Here is a 14206-nt window from a genome sequence, read left to right as displayed (position 1 = left end):
GGGACTAAATAAACTTTTAAATATTATGGTATTCATAAAAAAATAATAAACATGTAAAATAGTCAAGAGAAATTTTTATTTTTATGTACGAAGAAAAAGAAGAGGTTACTTTTGATCCCTACAATTTTTTTGTTTAAATATAATATATATATATATCAAATAGTCCTAAAATAATATAACGATATACGTTATATATCCTCGTTCTGATAAATTCTAATAAAAATTTAATATGACTTTTGGAAATTTGTATACAATGAAGTTTTTATCAAGAACTTCTTTCACCCCCCCCCCCCCCCCCCCCAATCAATTCCTTTGTGCAAAAGAAAGAAAAGGGCTCAGTCCATCAATACACGGGCTCGTGACATGTGCTCGGTAAAAGAAGTAAAACATAATTTCAAGGCTACTAGCAAACAACAAAAGAAACGAACTAGTATTTTGTTTCAGGTCATCCGAAGCATCCCAATTTTGGGACCAAAACATTTAAAACTTTCTTTTTTTTTTCGGTGTACTCCCCTTTGTTATTTAGAAAAATAAAAAACAATCGACTTAATTCCAATTGGTCACCGTAATTTGGACGCGACATCAAAATGCATCCTCAATGGAGCAAATTATCAATTTAGTCCTCCAACCACCTTTATCGTGGGGAGGTGGGGGCCAACAAGTATGTATAACATCGGGAGAGTTACTAAATGGCGATTAAAGGTTGAGGATGAATTGATGGCGATTTCAAAAGTTAAGGATCAATAGTTTACTCTAAATCATATCTTGGCTCCACCCCTCAAATTTAGAACGTATAAAATAGTTGCCGAGATACAAATGGTACAAATTTCTAGAAGTTTTTTTTTTTTTAATTGGTTGTCCTCAAAAGATTGTTGGGCTGACGGTAGATTTGTTAGATGCAGTATATGCTCGAATTTTTGGTCTTAGCATACTAAAGTGGAAATGGATTTATCGATGCAAATTCTTTATTGTTTATGTGTTTGAGCCCTTTATGAGCTAATTAATATATATTTTTCTGTCATTTTCAACCCAGACTGAATCTGCATGTCTAAAGCATGTATTTAAGTGCGTTGATCCATGATCGAAAAGTTAGAATGCATCTGGCCGAGTTCCATCTATAAACTCACTGAGTTAGAGTTGCAATGGAATATTAGGACAGACTCCTATATCTCAAGTGGCACATATGGAGAATACTTAATTTGCAGGGTGCATTTTAAAATATATCAATATACTGAAATTAAATCCTTTCCCTTTTTCTTTTGGTTGGATAAGATTTTTTTTTTATTATTATTAAGAGATTAGTTATCCCATTTTCGTGAAAGTAGGCTCATCAAGACTCCGTCAATTAACTTATCCGAATTCTTAAATAGCATCGAAAAATAATTAAGCTTGCATTTTGGTTTTCGAATTGGATAAGTGATCCACTCAACTTGATTTTGTGCAATAATGTAAATGTCGATAAATATGTTAATGTATAAGAATATATATATATATATATATATATGTGTATATTAATGTGAAAGTAGATATGAAATTTCTTATTAAAAAATTAAAAATTATTAGTAAAAAAATATAAGTGACAAAATTATTATCAAATAGTAAAAAAATAAAATAATAATGATTATATTGTTAAATTTACAAATAATGGGTTAAAAAAAGCAATCAAGAGAAATTTTTCGCGCGTTTCTAGACTCGGTAAGCCGTCAAATTAGAATTCATTAATTAAGAGGTTTACGGACACCGAAGATCATTCCTTGAAGGGACGGAAGAAGCTCAATCGCATTGATATATTCGGCCTTGGGAATTACGTCAAACGCATGTAACTTCTTTTTAGGTAAAAATGGTTGATGGTTGATTATTCACACATCGCAAGGGGTCAACAAAGTTAGGCGAGGTTGTTTTCATCAGTGACGGGAAAACAGGAAAAGGGGAAGGCAAAGAAACAGAAAAAAAGTGTTTTCACATTCAATTAGAAAAGGAAAAAGACGAAACAAAAATATCTTTATAGCCACTATATGTAGTAATGCTTAGTGTTTGCTCAAGAAGAAGGCAATCTGTTCCCACTTTTTTTTTTTTTTAGTAGGTAGTAGAATGTGATCTTATCATATCATGTATTAAAACGGATAAGATCTTCGTAAGTCTAGGCTCCACGTAGATTTCATAGAATCAAAGTTCGGTCGTATCTATGAAATTGGATTGGCATAGGTCACGTTTGTGTTGGAAAAAATTCATACGCCTACTTTAGACTCGGATCTATTTGCAATTTAAAAGCTTCAATTGATAGATTGTTTCTTATAAATTTATGAATTTCCTCTCAACTTTTTCATGTGATATTACCTCTAATATCCGTCCTCATCATTCTTTATATAAGAGGGAAATCGCCCCAACAGTTTGATATCTGGCCGAGTCATGCTTGGTCTGAATCAGATCATGCCCGAGGAAAGTTATGATTGCTATTGCTATACAAAAATCGATTTTATGAGTTTCTTGTACAGTGATATCATATGCACTGACAATGCAGTTGATGAAAACACTAATAAAAAAAAACCAAAATGAAACCCGGAAACCCCGAACTCGAAAGTACCGGAGTTTCGTGGTTTTGGTTCGATTGGAGACGCATCATGATTTTGGTGGACAAGAGAGATGATGAGACGAGCCTAGTCAATGTGCTCTTTTTTACATGCTTCGGGCCCATTAGAACACAGTCAACAATTCTATGTGCCCCATAATGCATTCCCCTCACCCCGAAACTATCTTTTTCTTTCCAATCGAGCCCACTACAATTAATCACGATCACAACACCACGAAAGAATAAAAGCTCGAAAGCAACCCGAGCTTTCATTATCCGCTCGACACGAGGCAATGGTCTTATGTTGCCCTCAACTACCATCAAATCAGAATGCCACTAAGGTACTTTCATTTTATCATGATAGATTGGGAAAGGAAAAAAAAAAAAAGAAAAAGAGAGGCTATATTTGTTCGCGAGAGTAAAACTTGTAGGACAACATATTTCCGATATCAAGGCTTCATAAATATACAACTTTCTGCCATTTGCTTATGACCGTTGTAAATACTATCGTAAATCGACCAAAAAAACATCCTTTTAAAAATTAGAATAAATGAGTGATTGAAAATTTTCTTAAAATAAGAAAATTTTATATATGGAAATTAATGCATGAATTTGAAAAATGTGTCCTAGAAAATTTCATATTATTCGATTATATTTTTATTTTTCCCCCAGAGGTTTTTGCCCATGGGCCCAGGATTACCGGCCCAGGGGTGTGTAAAACCCGCTCGACTTCGGGCAACGGGCCCAAAAGTGGCCCATTCTCCGACGAGGATACCGTAACCCAGAAACCAAACAGTCGACTTCGCAAAGCCCTACTTCTCTCGTCGTCTCCATATAAATGGGGCGCAACTGCCGGACCCTATGAGCTTAGACAGCTTCCCGCCGACAAGTGAGAGCCGAGACGAAGAGAGGCAGTGAAGATGCAGATCTTCGTGAAAACCCTAACCGGGAAGACCATAACCCTCGAGGTCGAGTCGAGCGATACTATTGACAATGTCAAGGCGAAGATTCAGGACAAGGAAGGTAGGGTTTGCTCCGTCCGTGATCGAACGGTCGAGTTGATTTTGTCATGTACTTTTGCCGATTAGTTTGCGATCAGATGCTGAGGCTTTCGGTGTGAATGTTGCAGGCATTCCGCCGGACCAGCAGAGGCTGATCTTCGCCGGGAAGCAGCTGGAGGATGGCCGTACTCTCGCTGACTACAACATTCAGAAAGGTTAGTGGCTTGATAGTATCTTCTATCGTCGCTGCATTTTCCGCTCTATCTGTTTTCAGCTGAAGTTGTATGTGATCAGTGATGCTTGGAGGCTTAGAGTATTGTAATTGAAACTCGTTAGCTCTTGTTGCTGCAATTTGTGCTCCTTCCATTTCTTGCTGAATTTCTGTGCCAAGAGTGATTCATGGAGTCTCGAAATGTGGAAATTGAGCTTGTGAAAGATCATCCACTCGATTGATCCTTGTGAAAAGCTAGTCATTCCACCATTGATTTTTGTAATTTGTTATAATCGAAAAAAGTAGTAACCAAATGGGACTGGCTGATATTAATTAATATAGAAATAGTTTGAGAGGGGCAATGAAGGTTCAGAATTTTTATTAAAATTCTTTCTTCGAGTCATTGCTTTACCCGGCTCCTTCGAATCCATGGCTGACTGTTGACAGGCATACCTTGAGAATTTTAAGCAATTTGTATCAAATTGAAGCGGTATAAGTGGTGTTGCTTTTGCGTTGGTCTCATTTATTAGAATTTGCAGTTAGAGCATCATAAACTACTTGAAAGTTGAAATGTCTTGGCATTGAGATTAAACGTTTTGGTTCCTGCAGAGTCGACCCTGCACTTGGTCCTCAGGCTCCGTGGTGGCATTATCGAGCCCTCATTGATGGCTCTGGCCAGAAAATACAACCAGGACAAGATGATCTGCCGCAAGTGAGTATTTTATTACACTATGGAATGCATTTGCAACGTCCTCATATTCTGAGAAGCTGCAATTTGATTACTGGTTTTGCTTGATTCTAATGGATATGTCTATCAGTTATCACAATTCATTATTCCCAAGATTTGACTTTAAAATCTGCCCAATGGCATATCTGTTCTAAACATATGGCTATTTCTCTAAGCTCTAGTTAACAGTTTCACTTAATCGGTTGAGGAATCTGTTTCTATACTTGTTCTGGCACTGCTAAAATGCTGAATGATGTTGCAGGTGCTATGCTCGCTTGCACCCTCGTGCTGTGAACTGCAGGAAGAAGAAATGTGGACACAGCAATCAGGTGAGGTTATTTCTTCGGAGTTGCTATCAGTAATTGGTTGGTAGTCAGTGAATAGTTGAGGTACCCCTTTAACACGAATACGTTGTGTCACTGGTTACAGCTGAGGCCAAAGAAGAAGATCAAGTAAGCTGCTTATGTTGAAGAGCTGGTGCATCTGGTTATATTGTTTGACTGTTTCGTGCACGGAGAACTCAACTAGAAATCTACTAGGAATACCAACTCTCAGAGCTTCTACTGATTTGTGGGTTCTTCCTTTTGGTTGTTTATGAGACTGAGCACTTTGGAAGTTCAAAATTTTCTACTAGTTCCGACATTTTTTTGCAATATGATCAACTCTTATCTCTTCTGTTTGTACATCATCGTTCAAGTTCCATTTATCATTAAATCTCGGGGTTTGTTGGTCGCCTGGAAAACTCGAGTTAGATTCAGAGAAGAGATCTGGAGAATATCACGATGATCACTCTATCTTGTCTGAAAGATGTTCTGGATCATTTTCGTAGGAGACTCCCTTGCAGCAGATTCCAGTTGGAGCAATTCATCGTTGCTGAGGCGCCAACTCAAAGCACCCAAGTTTTCCTGTACTTGCTTGACTGTCTTGACTCCGGGTATTGGGATTGCTCGCTTGCAGATGCACCAATTCAAAGCGACCTGGAAAAATACCGAGTGATCGAAAGATGAATCAATCGGATCGAGCAAATAATGCCATGATACAAATAGGATGGAGCAGATAAATCACATGGATCAAATAACGCCATGATATGAATCGGACGGAGCAAATAAAGCCATATGCAATATGACGATGAATATGTTTAAGAGTTGACTTGAGTACCTGTGGGATAGTTTTTTGCCGCCTCCTCGCAATCTCCTCAAGGGAACTCAGCAAAGGCTTTAATCCGGGAAGGATCTGCCTGAAAAGCAAGGCACTGCAAGAAATTCCAGTTTGGTGTGTGATGATCGAACTAACGGTACGCCCATATCCGTCGTGCTGGCATTGGTATGAGAATTGCATAAGAAAAGTTAACTGCCAGCAGATCTAATTACCGTGGTCCACTCGGTAAGTTTGAGGGCGAATACTTCCCCGTCAGCATTCCGAGGCCAAGAGGGCTATATGCAATCAAACGAATACCCAGAGAATCGCAGATGCTCTTTATTTCGAACTGATCTTCTCCCATACTGATCAGCGAAAACTGCACCTGAAGTAGCCATTGTAGGAAATACAAGGATCCTCAGCATTAACCTTGGCGGCCAGAAATACAACTCTCTGATGAGACATTTCTAGGTAAGTACCTGAGCAGAAGAAAGGGGAACTCCCCGTGCTTGAAGGTAATCGTGTATCTTCACAAGCTGCTTTGGTCCGTAATTGCTCACCCCGACCGCCCGAACTAAACCCTGCATTGTAAGTTTCTGTTAGCTGAAACCTGACTTCGAAGGCCAATGCTACGAACTTCCAGGTCACTAGTGAGAGCATTCTGCAATTGGGCAAAGTAAAGCATAATGACCTTCTCGTACATCGCCACTAAACCGTCCCAAAGAGCTAGCTCCTGTAGAGGTGCGTAATTCACAGTCGACCAGTGTAACTGCCCGATCCCAATTTTCTCGATCTGAAGTCTCTCCAGTGAGCCCCTGAAGATGATAGAACTAATTCATTTGAGCTTTCTTCTCGCCAGGCGATCGAAAAGAAGACTGAGGTTTCAGAACTCGGATCAAGAAAGGGCAAAAAAGCGGCCAGACAATAGAAAGGAAGAGCATCGGGTTGTACATGGGAGTTTGAAAGTGAGGATAATATACTTGCAGGCGTTTACGAACTGCCCGGGTGTGAGGCGCCAGGGATATGCTGCAAACTTCGTAGCGATCACGATCTCATCCCGAACCTTTTGTTTCCCTGCAAATGAAAGCTCTAAGTGAGACGTTTCATGCATGCACTGAAATGATCGCGATGCTGAGCTTTCCGGAGCTCTTTGTCCAGTTCAAGAACGCCCCCTATCTCCCAACTTTCCCAATTTGTTTACTTTCATTACATTCAATAGCAAAAAACAGGATCAAACTCTCCAGCTGCTAATTCTCAAACACGTACGACATACCCACCTTCAGCATCTCTTATGAACTTCCCGAGAAGCTTTTCGCTCTGCCCGTTAAGCTTCCCAGTCCCGTAAGAATCAGCAGTATCGAAAAGGTTATTCCCATTCTCCACAGCCAAGTCGAACACTTCTTGAAGCTCGGAGTCCATCGACTCCTGATAACCCCACAGAAGCTGGTTCCCCCATGCCCATGTCCCGAACCCCATTGGCGATACGCTCATCGGGCCTATCTTCACCTGCAGATTTCCCACTAAAAACCTTCACATTGCTTCCAGATATTGAAGGGTGTCAAAGCCTTCACCAGTGCTCTGATATGAAGAGATTACGACAATTCGTCCTGAACTTAAACTCCATAGATTGCCAGAGGCCCAGAATTCCAAAAACTAACGATATTTCTACCTGGGTATTGGCAATATTCAATATATATACATTATATGTGTCTTATGGAAAGGAAAATTTTACCTTTTCCCATGGCCAAAAAAGTGGGGGCTTGAGGGACTTGAAAAGCGAGGGCTGAGAAGAGGCCTCAGCCTGAGGGCTGAAGCGGCTGAAGTAAGCCGTGAGATTGCAGCTTGCGAGCGCCATCAACGCCCAGACCACCACCTCCCTTCCTTCTTCTTCTGCTACCGCTCTCTGCTCTACTCTGAACAGAGCTGAAAGGAACGTGGAAGAAGATGATGACGACAACGTCTGAGGTGGTCATTCGTGTGGTTGGGAATCTTTCGCTCTATGGAGGGAAAATAATTGAGCTTGGGCCCATGCATAATTTTTTGTTGCCCATTTCAACTTTTTCTGGGCCGACCCCGACAATATTTTCTGACACCAAAGTGATGAACGTGCTGAAGTTTTGTCGGCTGAAACATTTCATACGGCCCAAAGCGAGTACGAGGGACGAACAAAGGGTTGGCCGAGCCCATGCCCCAGTAGAAGATGAATAAGAAAATAGAAAAAAAAGCATCGTCATAGCAAGAATTTGCACACAAAAACCTCGATACGATGACACATATGAATGGTAACATAAATGTAGCTCCTGCTAAGACAACAGCGCAATATTTTCTGGGAAAACGAAGCTTGAGTATTAAATCTACTTGATATCGAGGCCGGTTTGGTACCTGAACTATGTTTGCTATGCAAATTGAGTCCCTTCCGACATTTACAGTTGTTAGGAGTCTCGAACCCCGCCATCACCGGCATGACACATTTCTGTGCGGATGAAGAACTGATCCATCTACCTTCTTATATCCATAATAATAGGCAAAGGAAATCCTCCAATATATTATGTCCTTACATCCAACTCACCATAAGTCGATGCCCGAATCAACCTCTCGCTTCCTAACTCCGGGTATCCACCAATCGAATGTTAGACGAAAATCCCGATTTCATACGAAAAGAAACATACTGGAAGAGGAATGGGTGTAAGGAAATTTTAATGGTGCTCTAGCACCAAAGCTATCTCATATACATACATATTTACACTCCCAAGCTCTCTTTTTGGCTAAGGAGATACTTTTACAGTCCCAAGCTCTCACGCCACAGAGGGAGAACCTCAATTCACAAAGATAACAGGATTATCAATCAAACAGCTGATCATTGTTTTCTGTTTTCCTCTGTTTTCTCCATTTTCCGAGCAGATTTCTCTTCTTTCTCCGACAAATATTAAAAACAGAAAACAAACCCACCAGACGGACCAAAGAAAACCCTTCTTTCAAGTCCAGAAGTTCCACCATGCTGTACTGCTCAGCGAGTAGTCCGAGTTGCTGTTCGAGTCGAACGACAGTAACCCAAGCGAGCCATCTTCCTCTTCCTCGAGCTCTTCTTCCTTCATGTTCAGGAGCTTGAACCCATCCGCCATGGAGATCCCGGTCGCACCATCACGTGACCTGCACCCGATGGATCCATTCCCTTCGAGATCTTCCTCGTTTGTGCACATGGGATCGGGCCCTCTGTTGCAGTATTCATCGACTGAGTTGTCTTGTGTGCAGTATTCTTTTGAAGCACCGCAGCTGCCTCTATCTGCATTCCGGTCGCCGGATATTGTTTTCCCTACCATGTCCCTTAACCTTTGCACCTGTTGACAGAGCAAAACAGTTATCGGTATGATCGATGATTAATAAGGAAACTGGTCTGAATTCAAGAACGATCTATTTCAAGAATTTAGAATGACGCTTTTGTAATCATATTGCAAGCATGAGGCAATAGGGAAATCTTCGCAACTAATCGGAGTTAAAAACTCGAAAACTTAATTCCATAATGTCTATTCATTACCTCGGCTTGCAAATTCTGTTTCTCCTTCTGTAGAGCCTCATACTCGGCGGCTAAATTATCGTAACTAGCTTTCAGAACACCGTAGTCTTGCTCAACTCGCTTTGACTTCCACCGAGCCCTCCGGTTCTGGAACCATATCGCTACTTGTCGGGGCTGCAGCCCGAGCTCTGCGGCTATCTCCACCTTCTTCCTTGGCTCGGGTTTCGTCTCGGACTCAAACATGGTCTCGAGAGACTTGACCTGCTCGTCAGAGAACCCTTTCTTGCGGCTTCCCTTGCCCTTCTTCTTCTTGATCTTCATCCAGTTCGGCGGGAGCTCCCCAGTGGTGGCGAAGAACCTGAGCTTCCTCTGTTCTGTATCCTCTGTTCTATCCATCGCTCTGTTTGCTGTTCTTTTATAATGAAAAATAGAGGTAATTAATAGGTCTTCCTATTTATATAGAAACCATGGAGGGAAGGATTTCCATGTGTTAATCCTTCCAATCCCCGTAGGCCAAAGTCAATGATCGAAATAGATTAGTCTCAGTCAATAGGTTTATAATATCATTTTAATAAAGTTGACGTTGAATCGATTTCAATTTCACTTACCAAAAAAAAAAAAGAGCTTGCCCTAAGAAAATAATAACATAAATATATTGGTAGGTTACCTAGGATGATCTCGTACGCCTGGGTGTACCTCTTTAGATGTAATATTAGTACTTCTCATCAGATATCGTGTATGTTTAGTGAAACAAACCTGAAAATCTGTCGTACACGTTGGGTTATCGGGTTAGGACTCGAGAGGAAGTATCTAATATATTCTAATATATATATATATATATATGATTGCTTTTGTGAGTGTGATTGAGACGTGTGACTGCTTTGTTTATCTAAACCAAGAGGGGATCAACATCATGTTGGAGTATCTTAATCCCAATATTCCTCTAATTCACTGTGGACATTTCTCTCCATTACCTTTTCTTGCTTTCTATTCACAGGCCAAGAAGTATGAAATATGAAGGTTATCATCAGCTGAAAAAAAAAAAAAAAAAGCTAATCGAAACATTTCAGACATAGTTATTCCATCGAAACACGTTAAGCATACCGATACTATATTTTCAAAATTAGACCTCGATTCTTGAATCATTTACGCGTACTTTTTCATTTGGGATGTAGGGCTCCCGAGCGAAGCTAGTTGCTCAAGAAAAAGCTTTAAAGTGTCTATGGCCTTTGGGTGCATTTTGAAAAGCTCTAACACAAGCCCAAGTTGTCTTCCAAGGATGTCGTTCGAATGAGGATAAAGTTAACGTTGCAAATTTTCCAATTTTCGGATCGCCTAATAACGACAAATTAATCAATATTATGTGTCGAGTCTCCAAAGTTGAAATCAATTGAAAAGGAATTAGGCGTTGTAATTATGACCAATCATACCCGGCTGGGTCTTCGAGGAAAGCTACTCCCAATTTGCCATTTTGGTTTCCAATGATGCGATTACGGCTACGCGTGTTGGTCAAAACTTAGTCTTTGGGTGATGTTAGCTTAATCCCTTGCAATTTTGAATATGTTTCGGAATTAACATTGTTTATCGTAGCTCGTAATCATACGCTTACATGATGCCGTTATAGATATCGACGAAGAACTTTTGTTAACTCTTTAGTTTAAAAATTTTCATACTCGGATTCTATCTTCTTACAAGTTATGATTACTTTTTCTTTCGATACGTTCTCCTCTTAAATCATTTTGTGCCTTTCATTACGGACCCTTTTGTTATAGTCAAAGTTCGTCCACATTGGTTCTTCTCCAATGAAGAGGACAATATGAACCTGTATTATTTTGCCAAATGTGTATAAAATAATACAAATCCCTCGAAGCTCGGAGGAATCACGTCGAGACACTCAATATGCAAGGGACCCTGACTAAATTATTCTGATTTAAGATCGCTCAATTATGGTACGACAAAGATGAATGAATATCTTGATAATTTTCTAGAGACGTACGTAAAGGTCACTTACATACACGGAGGAGGGGCCATATGGAGGAGTACGTGGGTGGCATGTCCATATCGAAGGCTGGCAAGGTGTCGACCAAACCGCAGGGCTTTATGTCGTTTTAGCAAAGCTTAGGATGCCCTTTGGGATTAGTCCCAGTCACAGTTCTACACGTAAACAATTGGCTCCACCCCTTTTCCTTTTCCCATTTATTTATTCATTTATTTTTGCTTTAAATTCCACTTGGTCAATAATTATTATTTTCGACATATATTTTAATATCTAGAAATTCAACGAGTTCCGATTAATAATTCGAGCCCTATCAATTTACTTAAAAGTAAAAGTTATTGTTACTGCACTACGTTCCCTTTTATCATTATTAATAAATAATAAATAAATATTAAGAATAAGATCACGAGTTATCATCAATCTATTGACTAGAACTTGTCACAATTCAAGAATTAACTTGGCCTTATTTCGTAAGATATTTTCAATAAATTTTAAATTTATATGTTATAGGAAAAGTTGGTTCCCTGAAAAATCAATTCATTGTTGAATTATGTCCGATTAATTTAGTAAATAAATAAATAAAGATCTGAGTCCGGCAAGAAAGTCCAATTTCATCCAGAGACGCACTTTTTTGAAATTGTTGTTTTCGCCTACCATCTGTTGAATGAAAGGATAAGTGCTTTTGAAAAACATCGTTCTCCCATTACATTACTTCCAAATTATGAGAAGGTGATAGATAGATAGGAACACTCATTATCCCCGACTTTGTTCCGAGCGAAAAAGAAGCCGTCGTAGATATATTCACAAGCTCGGTTTTAGGGTAGGACTTGTCTTGTGACCCATAATTTTGATACGACGCGCGATCGCCGAGTCCCAGAAGACCCAGTGTTACTGATACCTCGAATCCATCCAACATCAATTTACTAGTACTGAGAAGAGCTCGAGTCTGGTTTTTTTTTTTTTTCTTTTTCAATGGAGACGGGACAAAAGTTCTAAATATAAATTAAGGGGTAATTACATTGGTAGTCCAAAAAGTTTCACTAATGTATCAAGTTGGTCCAAAAAGTTTTTTTTGCTACTTAATGGTACAAAATGTTTTAAAAGTGTAACATGATAGTACAAACCGTTATCTCACCATTGACACCGTCAAGCGAAGCTGACGTGGCCGACACGTGGCTCTGATATGTTTTTAGGAGTTGGTAGAACGTTACATGATGATTCAAACTCTTTTGAAGTTGTCACTTAATGGTTCAAAATATTTTACATATGTAACATAATGGTACAAAATATTTCTTTAATTAACTTAAAGGTCCACCCATGTGTCAATGGCGAGATGACAACGTCAATGGCGAGATAACAGTTTGTACTATCATGTTACAACTTTGAAATATTTTATACCATCAAGTAGCAAAAAAAACTTTTTGGACCAACTTGATACATTAGTGAAACTTTTTTGACCACCAGTGTAATTATTCCATAAATTAAATATGAACGAGACGAGGTATGGAGGCCCTTGAAATATCACCAAATAGAAGTGGTAAGATCCCATTAGGAGCTGAATGGATAACATAAGTGCTCAAAGGGAAGTCGATCGCCCTCCTAGCAAGTCAGTCCACGCATGAGTTTTCCTCCCGATAAGTGTGTTGAATACAAATTTCTCACGTTCGCCGGCAGAGTTTTTTAATACGTTGGAGTAGGGCTTGGAACGTGGGTGCACAACTACCTTCTCCGAAGATAAAATTGAGCACCATTGAAGAGTCCAACTCAAGTATCACTTTTCCGAAAACCTGAATTTCGAACCAGGTTTAAACCCGTAAGAACTCCCCATAATTCCGCCATCGTGTCAGAAGTGATTCCAATATTTTGCACAGAGCCGGTCACTCAATCACCACTGTCATTGTGTATTAAGTCGCCAGCCCCTGCTATTCATGGATTCCTACAAGCGGAGCCATCGGTGTTTTACTTGAAAAAATTTTCAGGTGAGCTCGAGTACGACGTTGAATACAAATAGTTGCATAGTTGAACCCAAGATAGCCAAGTTAAAAAAATTCCAAAGTTTATGTGAAATTACTCGAAAGAGTTGTCCATATATAATTAGGTTAGAAATCGAAACTCTTTTTTTTTTTTTCCTTTTGTTTTCCCCCCTTCTCCTCGAAATATAAGTTCGCAATGGAGTTCTTGCTAATGATGCGGATCGATGTTCTTCTTTTCTTTCCCTTTTCTTTCCGCGAGAAAGGGGGTGGAAGACATTTTTGCCATTGGGCATTACCAAATCAACTGCTCCTGAAAACGAAAGCACGAATTTTCTTGAACGGCCATTATTTCCATTTCTTTTTTTTCCTTTTAGGTAAAGCGTGTGTGACGTCAAGCACACATTTGGTTCAATAATAAATCCGAATTTATCAAATTATTACCGATCATTTGCCAAGCACCACGAGGCCATCAATTCATGATAACTTGGTGGGCCGATCAGATGCACTAAAATGTCAATCAAATGTCTGTTCCGTCAACACGAAATTTTGTAATCACTTTCCTAAGTCGTTACCTACGTCGGGTGTCCCGATATGTCCCAAAGGATCGTCCGGCTTATGCTACTTGAGTAATATGATTTGACAGGTATTGCTTGATCGTTTTGCTTTATTGTGAAGGGGGATGTATTAAGCTCGCCTGTTCCATCTGGTCGAGAATCTCGAGCATATATATATATATATATATATAATGCAGTCTCAAGCTATTATCCGTTCAAAAATTATTCTCAAAATAATAATAATAATAATCTCTCATTGTACGACGCAGTGAGAAAAAATGAATAATGCGCTTCTGATCGAGAACGCGTGCCCCTCCTAACTTGTTATTTTAATAGCTTGGCAATTGATTTGTGAGTATGTGATTGGTTCTCTGCTCGATCGAGAAGAAATATCTCCAACTCATATAAATAAATAAATATATATAAATATATTATTAAAAGAAAGGAGAAGAAATATCTCCAAGCTTTAGAAATCCATAAGGTTTTGCTGGGCCTTTGACTTCTTGAGTGCAATTTCATAGGCC

General features: G+C 39.4%; 3 protein-coding genes across 4 annotated transcripts; 1 reads left to right on the top strand and 2 right to left on the bottom strand.

Annotated features, from left to right (window-relative positions):
• The first annotated feature begins 3392 nt into the window (after positions 1-3392).
• LOC116204539 (ubiquitin-60S ribosomal protein L40) lies at positions 3393-5191 on the top strand. Its single transcript, XM_031536678.1, has 5 exons — positions 3393-3592; positions 3699-3785; positions 4391-4493; positions 4771-4837; positions 4938-5191. The coding sequence occupies exons 1-5, from the start codon at positions 3490-3492 to the stop codon at positions 4962-4964; spliced, it is 387 nt and encodes a 128-aa protein (XP_031392538.1). The 5' UTR covers positions 3393-3489; the 3' UTR covers positions 4965-5191.
• On the bottom strand, positions 5125-8170 carry LOC116204535 (pyridoxal reductase, chloroplastic). 2 transcript variants are annotated; one of them, XM_031536672.1, is made up of 9 exons: positions 8028-8162; positions 7378-7568; positions 6923-7151; positions 6626-6719; positions 6337-6460; positions 6125-6226; positions 5879-6030; positions 5667-5760; positions 5125-5485 (listed from the first exon to the last, which is right to left on the bottom strand). In XM_031536672.1, exons 1-9 carry the CDS (start codon positions 8107-8109, stop codon positions 5300-5302), a joined length of 1254 nt encoding a protein of 417 aa, XP_031392532.1. In that variant the 5' UTR covers positions 8110-8162; the 3' UTR covers positions 5125-5299. The 2 variants fall into 2 exon arrangements, with proteins under 2 accessions (XP_031392532.1, XP_031392533.1); XM_031536673.1 differs by having other exon boundaries at positions 5300-5485; positions 7378-7769; positions 8028-8170.
• A 122-nt stretch (positions 8171-8292) lies between these two features.
• LOC116204536 (homeobox-leucine zipper protein ATHB-12-like) lies at positions 8293-9900 on the bottom strand. The gene is made up of 3 exons (XM_031536674.1): positions 9827-9900; positions 9181-9571; positions 8293-8983 (listed from the first exon to the last, which is right to left on the bottom strand). Exons 1-3 carry the CDS (start codon positions 9883-9885, stop codon positions 8621-8623), a joined length of 813 nt encoding a protein of 270 aa, XP_031392534.1. The 5' UTR covers positions 9886-9900; the 3' UTR covers positions 8293-8620.
• Between the last annotated feature and the right edge of the window lie 4306 nt (positions 9901-14206).

The sequence above is a fragment of the Punica granatum genome, chromosome 4 (assembly GCF_007655135.1).
Source record: "Punica granatum isolate Tunisia-2019 chromosome 4, ASM765513v2, whole genome shotgun sequence".
Classification (NCBI taxonomy): domain Eukaryota; kingdom Viridiplantae; phylum Streptophyta; class Magnoliopsida; order Myrtales; family Lythraceae; genus Punica; species Punica granatum.
This window is presented reverse-complemented; position numbering and strand designations above follow the sequence as displayed.